The sequence below is a fragment of the Uloborus diversus genome, chromosome 9 (assembly GCF_026930045.1).
Source record: "Uloborus diversus isolate 005 chromosome 9, Udiv.v.3.1, whole genome shotgun sequence".
NCBI lineage: Eukaryota > Metazoa > Arthropoda > Arachnida > Araneae > Uloboridae > Uloborus > Uloborus diversus.
The window spans coordinates 67858181-67882101 of record NC_072739.1 but is presented as its reverse complement, the minus strand read 5'-3'; the positions used below and the strand labels follow the sequence as shown (position 1 = coordinate 67882101).

Sequence of the window (23921 nt, the reverse complement as noted above, 5' to 3'; positions counted from 1 at the left end):
TGTTGTCGTGAAAAATCTATGATTTGTTTTTTCTTCTAAATTTAAGATAGCTATTTCTCACAAAGTTAGAACAAGACTATAAAAATTTACAATCAAAAGTACTAAAATATCAGAGACTGGAAAGTACAAATGAAGTGCGTTGAATCATTTTATTTATTTTAGAATCCTTGAAAATAATTAAATAATTCTTTGAAAATCCTAAGCAAAGTGGGCTCCAATTACTGCTGCTGCATATTGTTAATCTGTTTAGCCAGGAAAAAAAATGATACACTACCTCTATTCCTTTTCGTTTTCTGCACTACTTATAATTAAAAAAAGGTTGTTGTAAGGAGAAATCTATAGTTTATTTTTTCTTTCAAACTTAAAATGGCTGTTTCTTACAAAGTTTGAACAATACTGTACAACTGTATAATCTAGTTATCAATTTCTAGTCTATCCAATTAACCTTTATAAGGCTTCAAAATGCAGAATTTTATATCCATTTTACAAAATTTCCTCCGGGGGAGAAACCCCCGGCTCCCTAAAATTGGAGATATTCTATTTTCCACTTAATAGGGAGCCCTGCGTCATTCTCTAGATACCAGCTCCCTCTCTTAAGGTCAATTCAAAAAGGCATGAAAACACACATTAATGAAAACAACACACAAAAAAGTAAAGCATGGACTTATGCATCACAGGAAAAAGACAAAAACATGGGAGTGGGTGGGGGGCAATAAAAATGTTGCTAAAAAAAATCCTGCCCCCCCAGGAACTTAGTCCTAAATCCGCCTATGCCAAAGTGATCGGCGCTAAAATTCCCGGCGCCCAAAGTTCCCAGCGCCCAAAATACTCGTCGCCCAAAGTTCTCGGAGCCCAATATGCGGCGCCCAATTTACGGCACCCAATCTTCCTAGACCGTCTTCAACTGCCTCCAGGCACCAGGCAACTGTCAGAGCAAGCGCTTTTGGTCCCTCGGACATTTACAGGGCAAAGTTGTTACGACATTCTGCCGCAAAGCAATGTGGAGTCGCTGGAGTAAATTCTTTTATTTATATATAATCTATGAATACTTAAAACGGGGAGCGCACACGCTCTGTAAAATTTTGCTCCTGTTTCCAGAGAGAATTTTTATTAGTTAAAAACATTAAAAATTTCTCATTCGTTTTATGCACTACAATGAAAAAAAATGTTTTTTTTTTTTTTTTTTTTTTTTTTTTTGTGTGACTGAAAAAGTGCTTTCAACATGAGTTCCATAAAATTTTTAAAATGTAAACATCTTTTCTTGCCATGGGATTTAATTAAGTAATGTTAATAAAGATGATTTATGTGTTTTATCCCAATGAAAAGTTTTTATGCTATTGTCCGAAGAAATGTCTCGGTGAAATTACTCGATTGCAGATACAAATACCTGTGAATCGAAATTAAAATGGTAAACTCTTATTTACGCAACTTACTTTCGCATTAGGAAAACATGACTTTTTAAAATATTTCACTCTGTCATGCCAGAAATCATGACATATTTCAAAAACATTGCTATTGTAGGTGTATTATGAACAATGGCTCATGTAAGTAAACAAGCATTTGTATTGAAATATTTTTGAGTGAAATTTTTCGCATTTCAATTCATTGATTGTATGCTAAAGATAATTTAAACTTTTGATGCATTTGTTTTTAACGTTCCATCTATTGCAAACTTATCTTTTCTGTGTTGACTTTGAAGGTAATTCTTAATTTTAGAATATTACTTTCGATACCCAGCATTTTTATATCTTTGCTTTTTTATGTTATATATTTTAATATCTTTGCTTGTTTCAACTACTAAAACGCAACTCTTAATTATATTTAGTTCTAATAACATTGTGCCAGTGAATTGGGAAAACTGCCTTCATTGAGGCCACAAACATTATATCAATGTAGTTCTCAGAAATGTACTTCATGCTTCAAAGACTGGTAGCCACAGAGATGTACGGAAGTGCTTTTCTGACAAAACCTTATGGAGATACTTTTCTGTTACCCCACCTCTCCCTGTTTTACTGCGATATCGTAGCCGGAAAAAAAATTCAGAGAGAGCCGAGAGGGTATGGTCAGGGTTTGAAATATGTTTTTGTTGCAAATACAAATCTGCCGACCAGCAGCAGGTTCTTGGCCCAGCTGGTGCTAGTTAGTTTATTAGTCTCCAATGAAGATCAATGGCCCTTTTAAAGTTTTCCATCTTCTTTCTCATAACAGCCTCTTCCGGTAAGCTGTTCTAAGTATCTATAACTCTACTAAAGTAGTTTTACATGATTTCCAGGTTATCATGAGATTTAAATAGCTTAAAACAATAACCCCTCATCTTGCTTTCTATGCAAAAATTTAATCCGTTCCTTAGGAAAATTTTCGAACTTGTAGCTTTAAAAAGGTAGTTTTTGACGATCTTTGGCAGTATTATTGGGTGAGAGATTCAGGGACCTTCCACAGGTAGTTTTTAAAAATTTAAAATCCAGAAACTCAACTGCAGATGAATTTTGATATTGTAATTGAAGAAAGAAATTCGCGGTTTTTCAGTGAATTTGTTTGGTTTTTTTTTTTTTTGAAATTGAGCCCTAAAAACAATATAAGACTGTTTTTAATGATGGTGAGGGGGTGCTCTCCTGAAACTTTTTTGAATTTGAAGTCCTAAATACCACCAAAAATCGGTCACACATACAAATATTGACTGTTTTTGGAAATAAATGGTCAAACTGATTCGTCAATTGAGCACACAAATTCGAGAATTTTCATGGATAGAAACCTTTCTTCTATGTATGAGATAAAGAAGAAAGTAAAAATGATTTATGAAAAATAGTTAACATAAGATCAAACTGCTCTACTTCTATCATCGGAGTGCAACATCTTTGAAAGTTTGGTGAAAATCATCTTACGGTAAAATTTAAAAAACCATCATTTAAAAAGGGATACAAAAGATGGAAGTAAAATGAAATGAAAAATTCTTCATAAACTCAAACTTGTTTGCAAATTCGGCCAGTCAAAAGATAAAATATGTTATTTTAAAACTTAGTTCTTATTGATTTTCTCATTTTTAATGAATCCATGAAAGGCCAGAGCATAATGGTCAAAATTCTTACAAAAACAAGAAAAATTTAAAAAATACTTTTATTTTATCCACTTATGACCCCCTCTTTTTCACCGTTGTCACACGCATTCATCATACAGAATTATTTTCTTTCCAGAAAAAATCATAATAATTTTAAAGGAAATCAAACCGTCAGAACCTTTTTGCAACATACTCTGCTGCCATCCCGTCTCTAAGGTGGTCTTCATTAAAAGAGGCACAGCTACTAAATTTTGAAGGAGTAGGTCAAAAAAGTATTATCATGCAACTTACTTTTTCTCGTTGAAGAAGTTTAAATATTTTTGTTTCCTCCAACAATTCCAATTTCAAAAAACAAAAATCCCCCTCAAAAATTCTGATGGCGCAATTTGCGCCATAATTCCCCCCTGTGGGCACCCCTGCTTCTAATTCAAAAGTAGTTCACTAATAAAATTGCAGAGTGAAGCACTGGGTAAGCATTTTCAATCAAGCATGATACACCCTTTCGTAGTAAGAAATTGCAGCACCTTGTGCCTTGTGCAAATCTTGTTATTTAGGCTAGCGCAACCTCAAATTGTATTTACTAAATTAATATTTAATAATTAATATTACTATTGAATGTGATTAATTAATGATTAAATTGATTGGTTATGATAAAAATTGTGATTGATTAATTGTGATCTATTAATACCTACAACGTAATTTGAATTGACTTGGGTGGTTTTATTGTTCTTACTCATACTTAATTAGATCGAAGATCCTTTTTTTCTGAAATGTTCAATGAAAAGAATAAAGTAAGTAGGAAGGAATAAAGTAGAGTGAAAAAAATGTTGAATATTTTGTTTCAATCTAATAAAGTTTATTTTTGATGAAAATATTTCTTTTTGTGCAAAAGGAATGATATCCACTGTTATACACCAAAAATGAATGTATCCGAAATAAAATTGGCAATTTAGATCAGATAAAATTTAGGAAAAATTCCTAGACCTATGCCAACAGTCACTTGTTGTCCTACCAAATTATTGTGAGAAGTTCGAAATTCTAAGTTAGTGTTTGTGCGTAAAACGTTTTTTTTTTTCGTTTTGACAAAAAACATAAAATTGGATATAATCTGTTTTGAAAGTAAACTCCTCATGTATCATGCAAGGGCAAGCCTCATTTTTTATGATCAATGTTGAAGCTCGGGCACAGATCTATAAATTTTGCCCCCCCCCCTGCAAGAAAATCTGTATGGCTCCTTCCCAGAGGCCAGCAGTGTACATTTGAGAAGTTAATGTCTTAATGCCAGCTTTTTAAATTTTTTCTGTCAATTTCTTGGACCATTTGGCCCCTTAAGGACATGGGCCCTCCTGCACTGCGGGTTCGCAAATCCGGGCCTTTTCAAGCTTCAATAATGAAGCCAATCCTGGGAGCTCTGTTCAACATTTCATCACCACCGAGCTTTCCTGAACTGGACGTATTTTAATAAAATTGTTTAACTTCATGTTATCACAAATTGCTGATAGAGTGCTAGGTTATGAGAGCTTATGCTGATTTGCAGTAACGTCTGTTTTTGCAGCAATGAGTGACCTCATTAATTTTTTTAAATTGTGCCTAAGGACAGCATTTGGGCAACTATGGAAAAATAGCTAGGTTTGAATGATGCCAACTTTTTTATCCTAACCCTTATCCTAATTTCATAGTCCCTTAATCTTAACCCCTATCCTTCTGAACCATGGACGCCCATATAGGGGGACAAGTGGGGGCTCAAACCCCCTCTTAGAAATTAGAACGTGCTTGCTTTTAGTACTTTATTCTTTGCAAAAATCTAAAAACATTTTTTCTCCAGCCATTAATGAATAAGTTATTAAAAATATCAAATTTTAATAACTGTAATCTGTATTGAAATCAGTTTCCATGGGGAAAATATCCTACTAAACCATGGGGAAAATGTCTGAGCCCCCCCCCCCCGCCTTATAATTTTGCATATGTGCGCCTATGTTTTGAACCCTTTGGTATCCTAACTTTGTAAAATTGCAGATTACTGCAGACTTGTGTTTTAGAGTTACAAGGAATACCTTCTTCAATGCAAAGTAAGTGAGCTTATGGATGGCAAAAAGACAAAAGCCTCTGCAGTAATCTGCAATTTTTGGGCAATTTTACTTTGTTAATTTTTTATTTTTACTTTTCACTTACAAAGATATTTATTCAAAAGAAAATACTATTCATATTTGTTCCACAAAATTAGCTTAACAAATAGTAACAAACAAAAATAGAAAGAGAAAAATTAATTTGAATTTTGACATCTTGAATTCAAATTATGTTTTTCGCAATCACGAGTGTGTGTATGTAGGTGTATGTGTTTGTGTGTAGGGGTTATGTGTTTGTGTGTAGGGGTTATGTGTATGTGTGTAGGGGTTATGTGTATGTAGAGGGCATATGTGTCTGTGTACAGGCATGAATGTGTGGGTGTCTGTGTGTAATGTGTTTGTATGTGTGTATGTGTGTGTAGGTGTATGTGTGTGGTTGTGTTTGTGTGTGTGTAGTTGTCTATGTATGCGTGTGTATGTGGGACATGGATGCAACCTGGAGACGGCTTTCACTATAGGAGCAGCATCGTGAGGAGCCCGTCGACGGTGATGGTGCGGAGGGTGACGGTGGGAAAAATCAAAAGACGCCAAAAACAGTCGAATGAGAACAATAAGCAATCGTGATTGCTCAATAAATCAAGATTAAAAACTAAATATTGATGAGGAAAGTGAATCATTAAAGAGTAAGATATGGAAATTAGAATGCAATAAAAATTGCAAGGCAGGCAACTACCCTGCAATTCCAAAAGTAAAAGGGCATCTCCCTCTCACTTTTCAAAGTAAAAAATAATGAACAACAGAAAAATAATTTTAACAGGGTGAATTGATTATATAGGTTGTTCATTAAAGACTGATCATAATTTTTTTAAAGTGAATGAAAACATCAAGGCCCAGAAAACAAATAATGTATTTGTAGTGGGATAACTCAAGACATTGCTAAAATAAAGGGCGATGATGTCAGTAATATGACCTTGGCAGCCATCCAAGTACATCCGTTTTGCATACGGAGTGTGTAGTACAGAGTTACATAGTGTTTTGTGATATTTCAAAATCTATTTGTTTCAAGGAATTTTAATGTAGAGAATATATCTTTGCCCTTGGGTTTTGTTCTTTTTTTATGACTAAACACTGATATCTCAAAACTTTCTCCTCTCCTAGTTTTTCTATATGAATTTAGAAATAAGTTGGATTTCTTGGCTCATTTGGGAGGACTGCATGCATATAAAAGTATCATTGTATGTAATCCTAAAAATGAAGAAATCCTTTAAAATGTTAAAGTTACTTTAGACGTTTTGGAACAAATCTGATATACCCCCCTCTTGGCGACTTTTTCCTGTTGGCGCCAAAAAAGCGTCGCCAAGAAAACTATGTATGACGTCATATGTCATACATCGTTCTTAGCGATGCTTTTTTAGCGCCAACAGGAAAAATTCAAATTATGTCATTAATTATTTAATGAAATTAATGCATTAATTTTTTTCCGTTGTTTCTCCGGGATACGAGCCCTCGGTCTCATAGTACTTTCGTAATGAGACCTCGGCTCGCCGGCCCTGCCTCGGTCTCATTACGAAAGTACTATGAGACCTCGGGCTCGCCAGGACCTCGCTGCCGCTCGGTCCGTTATCCCTCCGACTTTTAATATACATCACAGTCGGATATAAGTCACAGATCTCCTCCGTTCAGTATACAATAAAGTCACAGATTTTACGTGAAATTAACACCATTTTTGTGCTACAAAAATGCCAACCAGACCAAAATACAAACTACCAGAAACACACTAAAAACACAATAATTCAAAATCTGTTCACTTACCTTTTTTACTTTTCTTTTACTTCCTCACGTGAGGCAGTGCACATATGTTCCGCTCTTAGGGAAATTATCCCATTTTTTATTATCATTACTTTACAAAAATATTTAAATTTTGTTTGTTTTGACAAAAAAAATTCCAAAAAAAAACAACCTTATTTTACTTGTATTTTGTACTCCACCCAATTAATTTCGCGAATTATTTCCAAAAATTCGTAATCTCCTCTATTTTCAACTTGCTAGAACTAAACCATGACCCACTCCTGATCGTTGCTTCTTTTCCACAAACAACACCCCCAATAACCTTTCTACAAAAAAAAAATTAACCCATCTGAACATTTTTTAGTTTTTTTAATTTTCATAACAGAATTACATCTAGAACATAACATTTCATTCTTAAGTAAACCAATTTCCCTTAAAAATTCTAAAAAAACCTCTTTATTTTCAATTAGTTTAAATATAAAAAATCTATTTAGGACTCCGGTACGTCCAAACGTTGGACGACCTGACGAAAAAGAAGATTCATTCAAAAATTTCAATTGATACATTTGGACAACATCACAAACCGAACTCATAATTAAAATAGAAAATTCAACTAAATTAACATTAAAAAACAACAAGAAAAAGAATACTCTAAAATAAAGTTTGAATTGAAACTTTATTTTAGAGTATTCAACTTAAAATCTCCCTAAGAGCAGAACATATGAGCACCTACCTCCTACCCCCGTGCAAAAAGACAGACTTCGAGAAACTACTTTCCAGCGTTCAAGTTGCAAAACCAGGGTTGCCAAGTTATCACCTTATTGGCGATTTTCGTATCGAGCGAAAAATTAAAATCTCGCCAAGAGGGGGGCATATCAGAGGAGAGCCGACGTTTTTTAACGTGTTTAGCTAACAGTGCTCGTTCCTTTATTTGACTATATGTAGAGACGTACCGAATAGCACTTTGGCCGAGTACCGAGTACTCGGCCTTTCACTACTCGGCTGAGTTACCAAGTACCAATTATGTTTTAAGAAGAACCACCGACACACATGTGATGAATTTTGAACTTATTGGAATAGTAGTATAGACCTCCTTGTCCATATAATAGTTTTTAAATCTTAATTCCTGCTGAAATTTAATTATGCATTATATAAACAATTTTGTTTGTCAAAAATTTTACCAAAAAATGATTTTTAAAATTAAAAATAAATAAATAAAAGGTATGATTAATCAAGTTGGAATTAAAACAAATTACAGTAAAATCCCTCTAATGCGGTCACTAACAGGACAATTTTTTTTGTCCGCAATAGAGAGGTGTCCGCAGGACAGGAGTTTAATGATGTTATTTGCATTGGAACTGGGGAATTAAAAATTGTCCGCATAAGAGGGGTGTCGGTTAGGAGGGGTTTCACTGTATACCAATCAGTTATAGTTCTAGTCCGCCAAACATACATTTTTTTCAAAAGCAGATAAAACAAATGTGCAGGAACACTGCAGACACGTGTTTCTGCCCTCCCCCCCTCCCGTTACAAGGAATGTCTTTTTCAGTGCATAACATGTAAGAATGTAAAGACATTCAACAAAAAAATCCAACTTTTGTCGGATGCCTTTAAATCCACGAGCTCCCATTTTGTGCATAGAAAAAGGAATTCCCCTGTAACGCCAGAACACGTGTCTGCAGTGTTCCTGCACTGTGCTTTTAACGTTGTTTTATTTCCTTTAATTTTTTAAGCAAAGGTATTTTTATATTTTTAATAACTAAGTTTTGTTTGTAGCAACTATCCATTTTTAATACATAAATTCCATATTTTCTATACTTGCCTTTTTTTGCATAATTTTTTAAAAACAAGTTTTATTAACTTTGGGGACACTAAAATAAAGATTTATTCCATTGAAGCATTACAAACTTCATTATTCTCAAAATTTAAATTTGACTTATAAATTTTAATAGTAAATTATTGCCGAATATAATGCTTGCTCTTTTTTTTAATATAAATTTTAGTATCTGTCTTGGACAATATTCAATTTTTTGCAACTACTCGGTATTGGCCGAGTATCTGATCAGAATTTGGCCGAGTACCGAGTACTCGGCAATTTTATCTGTATTATTTTTTATCTGTTATTCAGTACATAATTATATAATTCCAATAATAGGTGAAAGTTGGCATGGTCATGGTTAGTGATGGAAAAAGCAGACCTCAACCAATGCGATTGCAGCTGAGCAGCAGCACTTTGATTCTGCAAAAAGAGGAAATGGTTCCTGTTGGTTTACCATCTACTTCTGTTGGAGTAACACATGATAGTATTGATGCACAAGTGAGTAAATGTTTCGGTTGTTTTAATTTTATTTTCATTATGTTTTTTTAATTTAAATGAAGGTTCTGTATAATTCAGATTTAATATTTTAAATACCTCTGCAATAGGTTAATATCCAGTTTTGAAAAATAAATAAAATAAATTGAAATCTGAATAAAATAAGTAAAATAAAATTTTTATTCATATATAGAGCAAAATTTGTCTTTAGTTTCTATAAAAAAAATTAAACGACTCTTTTTTTAAATAATTTTACTTGAAGCAAGGCAAGCATGCTGTATTTTCATTAATTTTGTTGATAACTTTAGACACAACAAATCACTTCATTAACTCGCTTCTTGTGGGGTTTCTAAAATGTGATGGATAAGTGGTACCATACATTGACATCAAAGCTGCATTTAAAAACTTTCTGGTCCCTTTATATCCAGACAGGGGACCATTGAGTCGCACATAAATCCTTATATCATTTGTACCCACTTCATCAGTCCCATCTTTTGCTCTTAACCTGTGTTTTCTAACATCAGTCACAGACCCCCAAGTTTCAGGTACTGCTTCAGACTGGCATTGATATGAAAGACATTAAAAACTTTAGTTAAGTAAGAACTTTTTCCCTTAGTTCATCATTCGCAATTTTAAAAAGGTGTTTTAAATCTGGTGTATCACTCTCCGTAACAATTTTATGGATTCTATTGAACCGAAAAATATGGTATTGGAACCAGAGTTTGTCATTAGTCCACAGAAGACTCTGCAAAAAAAAAAAAAAACATTTAATATGTCATTGAAACTCTCTTCAGTGAGTTCCTTGTTTATTTGAGTTTCATTGATGCAAATATTGGTTTTGGGATAGAGCACAGCCTTCTATATATCAGGCCTACGCGCTGTATTGCGCAATCGATGTCACGTGACCTCAAGCAGGCGTTGAGCGGGAAAATCCCTTTAGTTCAAACAGTGTTGTGGACCGTAGTAGCTGCTCGTTGCGGATGCAATATTGTATTTCATCTCACAACTTTAGTATCAAATAGCGAAGTAATATTTATTCCAAATGTGTGAATACGTTATCAACTGTCTTTATGGAGACTTGAAATGATGTTTTCTCTTTTTTTCTTTGTATTTGACTGTGCTAAATCGTTACGTTTCGTCAAGTTTACATTATAAGCCGTTGAGATACTTTGGTGGTGAAAATTTAACGTATGAAATGTTTAACATCTCCAAATATGTTTGAAGCTACTATTGTTGGATTAAAAAATGTTAAGAAGGTAAGTGTGGTTACCAATGGTTGTTTTTAAGCAGAATTGATAATAAAAATAAATACAGTAAAATCCCTCCTAACAGATACCCCTCCTATGTGCACAGTATTTAATTCCTCGATTATAAGGTAAAATTAAAAGGTATTAAACCTCTGTCATGCGGACACCCCTCTATTGCGAACAAAAAATTTTGTCTTGTTAGTGTCCGTATTAGAGGAGTTTTACTGTACTTGCTAAATAATATTTTAAGGATTTTTTACTTGTACGGGACGAATTTTTATGTATGTTTTTTCATGCTACATATTTTTATCACTTTGGATTTTAATGACGAAGCTTTTTTGCCCTCAATTTGTGTTATGATTATTTTTTGTAACTATTGTTTCAAGGAACTTTTTTAACATGAATTGGCTGAAGAGTGCTGTTTAATATATACATTAGATCGCGGTTCATTAAAAAGAGCAACTGTTTTAACTTTTAAAGCAGTTTCTATTTCTGTAAGGTACTGTACTCTATTATTGAAAGGTACACATTTTTATTTATGTTTTTTTCATGTAATACACATTTATTACTTTCGATTTTAATGACGAAGCTTTTTGCCCTCACTTTGTTAAATGATTATTTTTTGTAACTAAAATTCCAAGGACCTTTTTAATATGAATTCTCTGAAGAGTGCAGTTTAATAGATACATGAAAACGTGACTTTTGAAAAACACCAACTTTTTCTTTTAAACCCAGCTTCTATTTGTATAAATGTATTTTTTTTTTAAATGTTGTGGATTTTTTTTTTTTTTTTTTTTTTTGAGGAATTCATAGCAAATGAAAATGAATTAAAGCTTTTAACAACTATTAGCGAGCAATGCATTAGAAATGTGGTACATGACCATTACAAGCTTATAGCTCTCACATCATTTTCTTGATTTTGAGAAATATTATGCAAACAATTTATAACATACTGTTGAATAACTTCTCCAAAAAAAAAAAAAAAAAAACTCACAGGTAACTCATGATAAATCTAATTATATTTTTTACTCTGAAATATATGCATCAGTATTGTCCTTTTATACCAATTGTTTAGTTTGTTTCAATTGTTCAGATATTTTGTAATTATTATTGGGTATTGGAGTGGTTTTTTTGTCAAAAATGTATGTTGTTTCTTTTGTTTGTAACAGTTAGAAATATGGCTAAATATTGGTTTATTTTATTCCATCTTATTTTTTTTTCTTTTATTTGTCTGTATTTTTATCAAAGGAAATCAATACTACTGTAAATCATTCGTGTGAAAAATGCAAAATATTTATTAGTTTATGAATAAGAAATATGCACTTCCCGTTTATCTTCCCCGTCTGTCTTAATCATTTTATAATTTACAGTAAGCAAAATTTATTTTGTACTTTCTTTTGCATTATGATTTGAAGTTGAAGTGCATTTTCTTTTTTCACATTAAAATTTTCATTTTTATTCATTATCTATATATTTATTGCGAATATAATATTTAATTGTGTCATGCATGAATTTTAATTTAGTTTACTATTTAAGAACTATTTGTGTCGATATTAAAACTCGAACGATATAAATTTTTAATTTAGAGATGTATCGGAGTATTTCATGTAAAAATTAACTGTTTTTTTTTAATGGATTATAAAAAAATCTAAATTTTTATTCACGGTGGAGCTATTGTGAGATGTAAACAAACCGCCTTCACGGGCGGCCATGTTGAATGAGCGCGCAGGCCTTGTGTTAAGATGGCTGTGGATAGAGATGCAACGAATATTCGGCCGTGGCCGAATATTCGGCCTATTCGGCCTGTCAGCCGAATATTCGGCTTCGGCCGAATACCTAGTTTACTATTCGGCCTTGGCCGAATACTTGAAAAAAAGCTTGTTTGTCACTTTTTCGTTGAAAATTTTACATCTTTAAATTTGTATTCATCATGTTTGTTGAATATTTTCAATGAAGTCAGCCTCTAGCACATTGTCAGGTTCATTATCCAGTGCATTGTCATATTTAATGGTGGACATTAATGAATGGTTACTAAGATATATCTACAAAATTACCTCTGAAAAAACCACACAAAATAGTTTTCCCCTGGCATATTAGGAAGGGTTGATACTTCTTATTAAAGTAATTATAATGTACTGATAAACCATACTTTAAGAATAACTTAAATAAAAAGACTCAAAAAACTTTTATTTTTCTTATTCTTTAAAATACAAAATTTCGTCCAGACATAAACTATTAAGATTCCTTTTACAACATTTTGAAAACCACCTTTGTAATGTCTGCAGTAGTATGATATGTCCAGGTTCAAACCAGATTTTTAATTAGCCGCAAGGGAAAAAAGGGACCTGAAGTCTAAACTACTAGTACTTTGTATAATAGCTAAACTTAATACATAAAAATTAAAAAAGTCTTTTAATCCACTTTTATATACTAATCCAACTAAAACATTAAAAATATATATACAGTGTGACAATGCTATTTTTTAAGTAATAGATTATGAATGAGAAAAAAAAAGTAATTGTAAATAATAAATTTTCATTTTGAATAACATAGAGCAATTGGTTCATTAGCAGTAAATATTGCATATGCATAATCCTGATCCTGACACTGCAATAAGTTTTTTTTTTTTTTTTCAAAGATAATGAAGTTCTGTTTCATATTAAAATAGGATATGATTGTTTAAAAATTAGATTCAATTGTTTTAACCAAATAATGAACATTTTTTAAAGCCTTCACAAGGGAAAAAGAAACATTGCATGATTATAGAGGGACAAAATCATTATTTTAAAAATAAAAATTTAAATCAAGGGACCAAGAATAGGTGTAATGGTCAATTGTGAATGTGATATTTACAAAATAAAGGAAATAAGACTTATCAAGTTTTAAAATACAACTAACTAAAGGATTCAGAAATTTTGGTATAAACATATTTTGGGAAAAAATATCAATACAAAAACAGAAGTACACTGATTTATAAACACCATATGAAAAATTACATTTCAGCTAAATAAAAAAAAAATTATGATTGCAAAAGTGGAACTGTTTTCTTTGGATGTTTTAGAACAAACGAAAATAAAAAATTAAAAAATATTGCAAAAATATTCAGTGTCGTGAAACTTTACGAAATCTCAAAATGCATCATTATTTTAATTAGAAAGGCAGAGAGAAAAATAAAAATCATTTAGAGTACAAGTATTTCTAATCTAACCTAGTATTCTATCACTTAAAAATGGAATTTTTTGCACTAAACAAAAAAGGGGGGGGGGGGTGGAAACTGCCCCTCTTGGCATTAAGCAATAACTATTAGTGTAGATTGGCTTCTTCAAAAATAATTGAATGGACACAACAACTAGAGATAGAGAAGTGGTTAAAATGATAAACATAAATATTACACAATTACTTAGAAAAAAGAAATGCGGGAAAAAATGAATTGAAACTTGAAAAAAATAATTTTGGGGACTTGGGAACATATCATAATTTTATCATATGTTATCATAAAACAGTTACTTATTTTTATACGCACGCAAATTATGATGTAAGAACAATAATTTTTCAGCATTTTCAGGAGAAAGTCTATTTCTCTTTTTCTCATAAATGTTTCCAGCTTCTGAGAACAATCGTTCACTATAAACTGCTTCCTGGTGCTGAAAGGTATTTCCTGGTTAACTGAGATAGATTAGGATAAGCTTCAGTGTTTTGCGCCCACCATTTTAAGGGACAGTCAGTTCTTCGCAAAAGTGGTTGGGAAAGATATCGGTCAATTTCATTTTGAGTGGAGGTTACTTCTGGGGCTTCACTTAGTGGTTGCGTTGCAATTTCATTGAAACACGCCCACAAAGAATTTTGTGCTTCAGATGTTGGAAGGAATGAACTTGAAATATTTTTCTCCAGTAATTCAGCTGGTTTAGTGGTGGTACTTTTCATAATAGCTATAAGTTTTGACTTAACTTCAGTGTCTTTTGCTTCAATTTTGTTGAAAAAAAATAATTTAAATCTCGGATCTAACACTGTAGCAATGCAGTAGTGTTCATTGTTTTGAATTGATGAAAATCTCTTCTCTAAACTTTGGCTAAGAGTATCCTTCATTGTACCAACTCCAGAAAAGTCGCTTAATTTATCCAAATATAATTTTAATGTTGTAAGTATTGGGATGACTTCAGAAATAAATGATTTTGATAGTGAAATTTGTTTTGTTATTTCTTCGAATGGTTTCAGAAGATGGAGCACCTTTTCCAAAACTGTCCACTGATTTGAACTTAAGTTGCTTATATCCCCAAATTTAGAGGCATATAGAGAAACTGCGTTTTTTTGATCTAATAATCTTTCCAGCATGTAATATGTGCTGTTCCATCGAGTAGACACGCTTTGTATTAGTTTTTTCTCAGGAACTTTTAACTCATTCGCTTGAATGCTTCTCAATCTTGAACATGCTAAGGGAGAATGACTGAAATGTTTAACAATCTTTTTTCCTTGAGCAATTAAATCGCTTATTGATCTTTGTGATGCTAAACCATCGCATACAGTCAAATGCAAGGAGTGTAAAAAGCAGGATTCATTTTTCTAGTTTGAAATACGTACTCCTTTCTTGATATTTGATCCTTCATCACGTAATACTATGTGGATTTTGTCATTCATTTTCCAATCGTCAACCACTGTTTTGACCATATCACAGATAGCTTCACCAGTATGGCTTCCCGGAAAATGCTTCGCTTCCAGGGCAGCGTGATGATAAATAAAATCCTTTGATATCCAGTGGGCAGTAAAGCTCATGAAACTTTCATTGCTGACAGAACTAGTCCAAATATCCGATGTTAGTGATATGAATTCTGCATCTGATATTAATGTTACAATTTTTTTTTTGCAATCTTCATAAAGAGAAGGAATAACTTTCTGTTTAAAATATTCCCGGCTGGGAATTTTATACTGTGGCTGAGCTTTTTTCATTAAATTAATGAAGCCTTCATCTTCGACAAAACTAAATGGTTGATTGTCGCATGCTATCATTTCCGCAATTAAAGTGTGCAGTTCTACTGATCGGTTGTCATTAATGTCCCATTTTTTTTTCTTTTCAAAAAGTGAATCAATGGTTTCTTGCTTCCTTTTTACGCCTTGACTTGTACTGGGTGTAGATGTAGATGGTATATTTGCTTCCACAACTGCATCACAAGTTTGGTTTTTGCTTTTTTCATTATATTCTTCTGGATGCTTTTTAGCCAAATGGTTCATCAGTGAGCTTGTAGTTGCTTTTTTTCCAACTCCTCCTCTTGACAGAATACTTTTGCACAATTTACATCTTGCTTTTGTGCAATCATTTGGTATAGGTTCAAAAATGCTCCAAACAATACTTCTTTTATTGACAGAAAAATCCATTTTGCTTTCTTTGAACTCAGAACAGAATAAAATACTTGCTTAGAGCAACTAATATTACTGACCCTTATCAGTTAGAGCTATTCCACTCTTTTGAAAGGGGTTCTTATCAGTTAGAACTAGTCCACTCTTTTGAAAGGGGTTAGGGTAGTGACAGAACAACTATTGAGCCTATTGAAAGAACAGGTTTGTAAAGTAAAAAAAAATGTAATACCAGATTAAACCAAAACCTGGATCTGCACAGAGCTACTGCCTTCTTGCCATTTACAACCCTTATCAGTTAGAACCAGTCCATTAGTTAGAAGGGGTTAAGGGGGAAAGGATACAGAACAAGCTTTGGTAGGGAGTCAAAAGAACAGATTTTGAAAGTAAATGAGGAATGTTGAAAAAGGAAGTTCTTATGAAAGGGAGGTAAAAAAGAAGCTTATTTGAATAGATTCTTTATTTTTTAGATTACCAGTTTAAAAAGAAAATTAAATAGGTTTACATAAGATGAATAGGATTGCTCTTAGTGCCTGCTATTAGTAATTATTCGGCCGAATATTGTTAAAGATAATACTAATGCTTTCAAAAAATAATTAATTCACTCCAAAACATTTTTTTTCTAGTGTGATATAGTATTTTAAGCTGTTTAATGCACACAAATGTGCTTTCAATACAAACTGTGCTTTGTTTTTAGACAAAAACAAGTTAACTATTCGGCGGCCGAATAGCCGAATATTCGGCCTTGACTATGGCCGAATATTCGGTATTCGGCCAAATTACTATTCGTTGCATCCCTATTTTGGGATAAACCAAAAAGTTATAGTTGAACAAAAGACTGCTCTTGTCAATGAGTGAAAAAGTGGTTGGTTTACACCTGATTCAAATATTAAATAAATTGATAAGCTATACAAATAAAGTTTTATAAATGAGGCAGATAACATTGATTTCAAACTATTGTTTCAATTATTTAAAAATTTTAAAATTGAAATATATGTTTTTAGTAATTTGTTTACAATATTTTTGGTTAATCTGTCATTTGTTTACACGAAAAGGTTTGATGGTTTTCCCACACGTGAGCAGGTGACATGTAGTGGCTCATGGGATTTTCCAAGTCCAAACCACAAGTATACATTGTTTGGCCATCAGATCTATTTATGGTTATCGTGAAAGCTAAGTGAGGCGGAAAATGAGGCCTTCTAAACGGTATTAGAATTCTGATGATGTTAATGGAATGCATTGCAACAGGATGATTTCTCCTTTAAACTTTCCCATCAAAATTGTTGCTTCAAGAACATTTCCAGTGATCCTTTTGATACATGTATATTTTCATAATCTAGGTGGGTTTAAATTATAGAGAAGATTAACTTGTGAACCAACTTTCAACTGGAGATTGTGCTTTGTCATTCCTGGTATATCCAGAGAATTTAAAATTCTGTTAGAAACTTTACCGATTCGTTCTGATCAACAATTGTATCAACTGATTTAAAAGACTTCAAATTATTGGGCAACAACTGTTGTATCTAAAAGTTAATTTCGTCTGCATTAAAATTTCTTGTTGCCAAAATAGCACCCTTGCAGAGGCAATTATGCTAAAAGAAATTAAATTTATCCGGAAATTCATTCACAATTCACTTCTCGTCTTGACAGCAGTGCAGAAATTGTCTAGCAATTTGATGCATTCTCTATTTTGATACAGTTCAGTTTCACAGTTTCCAACTACTTACGTGAATGGATTATTTTGCGTTTGTTGTCAAATGTTCGTGATCAATCGTGGTTTCGTGATATTTAGCCATAAAAACAATTGTTATAAACATGCGTTAATTTCATCGGAATAACTGTTATTGTCTGCCGGAAATCTCCCAGTTAGTAGTAAGACAGTACCATTGAAAAGTTTATCCATGCCTTCAAATCTTGCATACTCCTATGATGTGCTTTGAGTAAATGCTTTTACTCATGTACCATAGTACACTTATCCCAAATCATAATTGCCCTGATTTGCAACCCTACAGCCATTCCACGTTTGTTTGTTTTTTTTTCTTTGTTGTTACACATTGCGTTTGGTTTGTCATCAATGGGTCTCATAGGCAACTTTAAAGCTGAATGTGCTGTTTGTCAACCATCTAAAAAAAGCAATGCCTGACGATGCAATTGCCACTGCAATTTTCTGTTGCAACCGTATCTTCGCAAGAATAAATGACATTAAAAATGTCAAAATTTTAAATGAAATTCAGTAATCTTTGGGAAATTATCCAGAAATCTTTTTGAAGAATTCAGTATTCTTCTCGGTTAAAGCTAGTCATGTCTCTAGCACCTTCCAAGCAGATTAACGTAGGATTAATACAATAGCTTGGCACCATCCTGTTTTTCCAAAAAGGCTCTCAAAGCATTACGTGAATCACTGTGAAAGCTAATCCAGACTCGCAAGAATGTAGCTGGAATCTAACTCGTCTGCAATTCTTGCAAAGCTACCGAACCCAAAGGTTTTTTCACTCTAATTGGGAGGTTAGTCTGAAACTGATACACTTATTAAATATGCTTAGTTAATCTTTATACTGGTGGCGAAAAATATTTTTCAAAACAGTGAGAAGTCTGCATTTGTGCAATTTGTGACATTTTTTGACAAAGATAGTTGATTTTCTCAGGAAGTGAATAAACGCCTGTAAAATCCAGAAACGTTCAACGGAAGTAATTAGTAAAGATTTGGAGTTTTTTAGAGTAGTGTTATCGCAGTATGTCAAACGATGTTAGTGTTGTATTGATTAATTAACTTACACCGCCATATATTAGGAATTTTTAGAACTAAACAATTAGTACGTACTATTATTGTATAATTAATATTTAAATTACAATAAAAAACTATAAAAACTATCCTATCTCTTAAGTTGGACCAAATTACACATAAGTATAAAATTTGATATAAATCGGTTAAGTAGTTTTAGAGTTTACTCCGAACAAACATTGTGACACGAGATTTTTATATATATACAGTATAACATCTTGAATTTAGAATCGCCGGGACTATGGCCATTCCAAATTATGGAAATTTCCGAATTATAGAAATTATGAATTATCGATCGCAAAAATGACAAAAATTTGTGATTAAGTAGTATTCTAACGAAATAATAATAATAAAAGCAATTTGTAATAAGAATCTTTCGCATAAATAACTAATTTAAACATATTTCAAAGAAATTTAGATCGTGAACGGTAGCGCCATCTGTTATCTCCGAAAAACAATTCCAAAAAAAGATAAACATTACTTACAAAAATACAACGTCTGAGCCTTACAAATAAATGAGAAATTCTTACTTTATTGGAAAAAAATAAAAATTAATTTCGTACTGCTATTTTGAAAATGCAAAAAACTGATGACATGATATAAAGGAAACACAATTCTTCAAATTATATTTGCGGGGGAAAATGTGAAAAGGCACATGTTTTTCTATAAATACAATACAGATTCGGACAAAAATTGACAAATTTACTTCATCATATCAAATAAAGATAGTTGCTTCATTTTAGGTTTATGGGAAACCAATTTCTCGCGAATTTTATGTACAATCATAATTTTGTGTTCATCTATAAACGATCTTTTTTCAAGGCCTTTTATGGCGACATCTATCGTTTTGATTCAATCTTCGGTCGAAATTGCCTCTTCTTCAATCTGTTCACAGTCACTCTCCTCATCAGTGCTGTGGGTTTCTGGATTTAATGCGTTCTTTAAAATTTCCGCATCACTTAATTCGTTTATTGTCGGTGCATCGTTATCGCATTTGAGCACTTCAATGAAGTCCGATTCTTGTAAGTCTATCTTTTGCTGCTGTGCATAATCCAACAATTCAGAAATTTGCGCTTTTTCATTCGGGATATTGAATCCTTTGAATTCGGACTCGCTTTCATCATCAGCAAATAAAGTCTGCGGAATTAATTTATGCCACGCATTTTTTCAAGTTTTGTTCGATATGCTGTCCCATGCACTAGCTGCACACCAGAGTGCATCTTTGTTGGATATATTTAGATGTTATAGAGTTAATAGCCTACAGCTAAGCTGAAAATTAGGCAACTCATTTCCAACTGAATTTTGAGGGAGTGGTCTGCCCGAAGAAAATAAAACATGAATCACTTTTTAACATTGAAAACATTTATTTAACATGTATTATAAAATAGTTACATTACAATAGTTTAGTCCTCCAAAAAATATTAAATTATGCTAAGTCAAAGGATCTTACAGTAAGTCCATGCAGATGTCAAAAGTTCTGTTGGCTTTCCACAGTGAATTCCACACAGGCAGAAGGACGGCTTCGCAATTTCCCCATAATTGCACGCAGGTCAGTTCATACCTCAGGCGTCAAATTCACCATATCTAGGAAAATATTGAAGATGGACTCGCTCCTTTTCTTTAGCATTGAAGACCAAACAACCCACTTAAGTTGGACTATAACTTTTAATTTTTATGAACATCATAACAGCATGCGCTTCCAAAACTGGGGGCATCAATGACGAATCATTCGGAAAAAATCCGACCTCCCCTGAGAGGCCAGTAGCAACTTTATGAGGACATGGACGAACACATACACAAACAACACAAAACGAAAAGACCAGTGAGAGAGAGATCGAGCTACGGCCGGTCCGAGTATTTATTGCCAGATCCGACCGTGCTCGTAACAATGTGACGTTACCTCATTTGCATCTTGCAAGAACAGCTCAACCCCGGAAAAACACAGCTTGCAGGTTGCACAATTCTTATCTAATTTGACATTCAGCACCCAACACCTCAACAGATTATCTTATGTGATTGACATGTGCTTTGTCGAAAATTTACCGACTTCTGCCGAATGGCGGCAACCAATCATAGCGTGCCACAAATTTTCCGAATACTTCCGATTCAAACTCAAACATTTGAGTGTCAGTGGCAGGTGGATGGGATTTCCCGTGCAAGGTTTTTCCCGGAATGGCAAAAGGTAAGTTACAATTTTTTTTTTTTAAACAATATTGGTGAAATCCTTCAAGAAACAAAAATAAAGGCATTTAGCCCAACAAGTTCCCCCCTCTTGAAGGAATTTCATCAAAAACCACATTATATACATTAAAAAACACTTAACTACATTCATATTATATTTACAAAAGATATATTTGAAAAATAGTTCAAAAATTTGATACGCCCCCCCTCCCCTCTTTTAAGTTAATCCCAATTAAATATAATTTTACAAAGCTTATTTAAACAATTCTTAGATATGGGTTTAGTGAAAATCTCCGCGATGTTTACATTCGTCCTCACATATTTAATCAAAAAAATCTTTTGCTCAATTAAATTTCTTAAAAAATGGTACCTTACATCAATGTGTTTTGTACGGGAATTTTCAATGGGAGACTTAGAAAAATCAATTGTTGAAGCGTTATCACAATAAATGACTGTATCCCTAAGGTGGAGGTTTTCAATATTTAATTCACTTATTTCTGCAATTATCCTCTTCAGCCAGACCATTTCTTTTGCAGTTTCACCAAGTGAAATATATTCTGCTTCCATTGTGGATAACGCAACACATTTATGTTTAAATGTCCTCCAATTAATTGGGACCCGATCAATACACAAAATTGATCCCCCCATTGAGACTCTATCTTCTCGATTTGCGGCGTAATCGGAGTCGGAAAATCCCCATAGATCTACACTACTGATTGAGCTTAAATTTAGTTTGTATGATATTGTATACTTTAAATATCCTAGCAATCTTAATAGAAAATCCCAATGCTTCCTTCCGGGATTTGCTTGAAATTGGGAAAAAATGTTCACCGCATAAGAGATGTCAGGCCGGGTCTTTCCCGCTATGTATGCCATACAACCCAACAAATTTCTGTATGGGAGCTTTTCTGCTTCCCTTTTTTCTTCCTCAGTTTTCGGGCAGTCGTCTTTCGACAAAACTGTACCCTTTGAGATTGGGAGGGTTGAATTTGGCACATAGTAATCTGAGAATAACCCCAAGACCTTCGAAATGTAAGAGCTTTGGTGAATAAAAAGATTATTTTTATCTTCCACAAATTCAATCCCCAGTAGCTTTCTGGTTTTCCCCCATTTCTTTTATATCATACACACTTTTAATTTCATTAATTACCTTTTTAATTAAATTTTCATTTTTTGCTAGAATTATTATATCATCTACATAAATAAGAAGAAAAGTGTCTTTGTCTCTGTGATATACACAATTACATCCTTTTAATTTTTGAAAACCAAAACCACAAAGAACACTGTCTATTTCTAAAAACCAGTTTCTTCCGGACTGGTGTAGTCCATAGAGAGACTTCTTCAATTTACAGACAAAATTAGGGTGACTTTTACTGACAAAACCCTCTGGTTGTCTCATGTAGATTTGTTCCTCTAAGTCAGCATATAGGTAAGCATTTTTTACATCAATTTGTGAGTGACACCATTTTAAAAGACATATAAAAATAGAAAAGAAAACTCTCACAAGCGAAAACTCAATTACTGGGCTAAAAACTTCAGAATATGATTCAATTGACTGACGGTCCCCCCTCACAACCAATCTGGCCTTGTATCTTACAATTTCACTCCTGTCATTTACTTTGAGGTCGTAGACCCACCTATTTCCCAAAATTGGTTTCCCCTCTGGTGGAGGTACAAGGTCCCACACCTCTCTTTGCTTAATGACATCTAATTCAGACTCCATGGCCAGTTTCCAGTTGTCCACCTCGGGGGTAGCGATACATTGCCTATACGAATTCGGTATAGAAATTTCCACTAAACTTTCTTCTTCACCTTCTCCCGAACTTTCACTCTCGTCACAGATTTCCCCTACTGTTGGATTTTTAGTTGAAAAGTCAAAAAGTTTTGGTTTATATTCTATTTTATTTTCACTACAATATTTTAAAACCTGTTTTAGTGAATTTAATCTTACTTTATTTTTACCGGCAATTGTATAAGAAATATCAGTCCTATCCCCGGTCTTTCTCTTTTTGGCTTCTCTAACCCATTTAATTTTTTCACAGGGAGTCTCCTCAATGCTCTCCTGGATTTCCTGTTCAAGTTGAACTTCACTCATAGGCCTGATAAAGTTAAATTTTCTCTCATTTTTATTTTGGACTTTTAATTCCCCCCATTTTTCATTTTCATTGAACTTTACGTTAATAGTCTCTGTGACTGTTCTGGTTTCAGGATCCCAGATTCTGTACCCTTTGGTACGTAAGGCGTATCCGACCATGATCCCCTTGGTAGCCATCATATCTAACTTTTTTAGTTTAGACTTAGGCTGACCTACATAGGCAGTACACCCAAAAATACGTAGGTGTCTCACTGAAGGTTTACGCCCAGAAAACAGTTCAAAAGGGGTTTTGTCCATATTTCCTATTACTGTCAGATTCCTTACATAATTAAAACAAAGAGCGGCTTCAGCCCAAAACTCATCCCCCAATCCAGAATCATTGAGCATAGACCTCACACCATTCATTATGGTTAAATTGTATCTTTCTACAACCCCGTTCATTTGTGGGGTGTAGGAGTTGGTCCGCTCTATCTTTATTCCCTGATTGGTGAGATAGTGCTCAAAATCTTTGTTAATAAATTCTGTTCCGTTATCGGAACGGATAGCCAAAATTTTTGAGTTCAGGAATCTTTCAGTCCTTTTTTGAAAATTGACAAAAACATTGAATGCCTCACTTTTTGCTCTTAAAAAGAAAACATATGACTTTGAGAAATCATCTATAATTATAAAAATATATTTCTTTCCCCCCAAGGACTCGGTCTGAAGGGGTCCCATCAGGTCCATGTAGAGCAATTGAAGTGCAGAGTTAGTACGTCTTTCTGGCATAGATTTAAACGAGCACTTCCTCATTTTTCCCAATTGACAAGGGTCACAATTGGGTTTTTGCCCCTTCTTAATCTCTAGTCCCTGGACTGCACCGTTTACTCGTTTTGGTGATACTCTCCATATTTATATGGCAAAACCTCCTATGCCATTTTTCCATATCAACACTGACCATATTGGCCCCTTCAGACGGGTCTTTGGTCTTAAAAACTTTTGTATAATTAACATTTTCACAATCAATATAAAAATTTGGTTTAACATGATAAAGTTTATTTATTAAAT

At 33.3% G+C, this 23921-nt stretch overlaps 1 protein-coding gene across 1 annotated transcript in view; it reads left to right on the top strand.

The window, feature by feature from the left end:
• Positions 1–1213: 1213 nt before the first annotated feature.
• The window catches only part of LOC129229234 (gamma-1-syntrophin-like), a 152182-nt gene continuing 129474 nt past the window's right edge, over positions 1214–23921 (top strand). The window contains exons 1-2 of the mRNA XM_054863498.1: positions 1214–1544; positions 9065–9226. Of these exons, the coding sequence (XP_054719473.1) occupies positions 1536–1544; positions 9065–9226 (171 nt within the window). The 5' untranslated portion in view covers positions 1214–1535. The remainder of the gene's footprint in view (positions 1545–9064; positions 9227–23921) is intronic.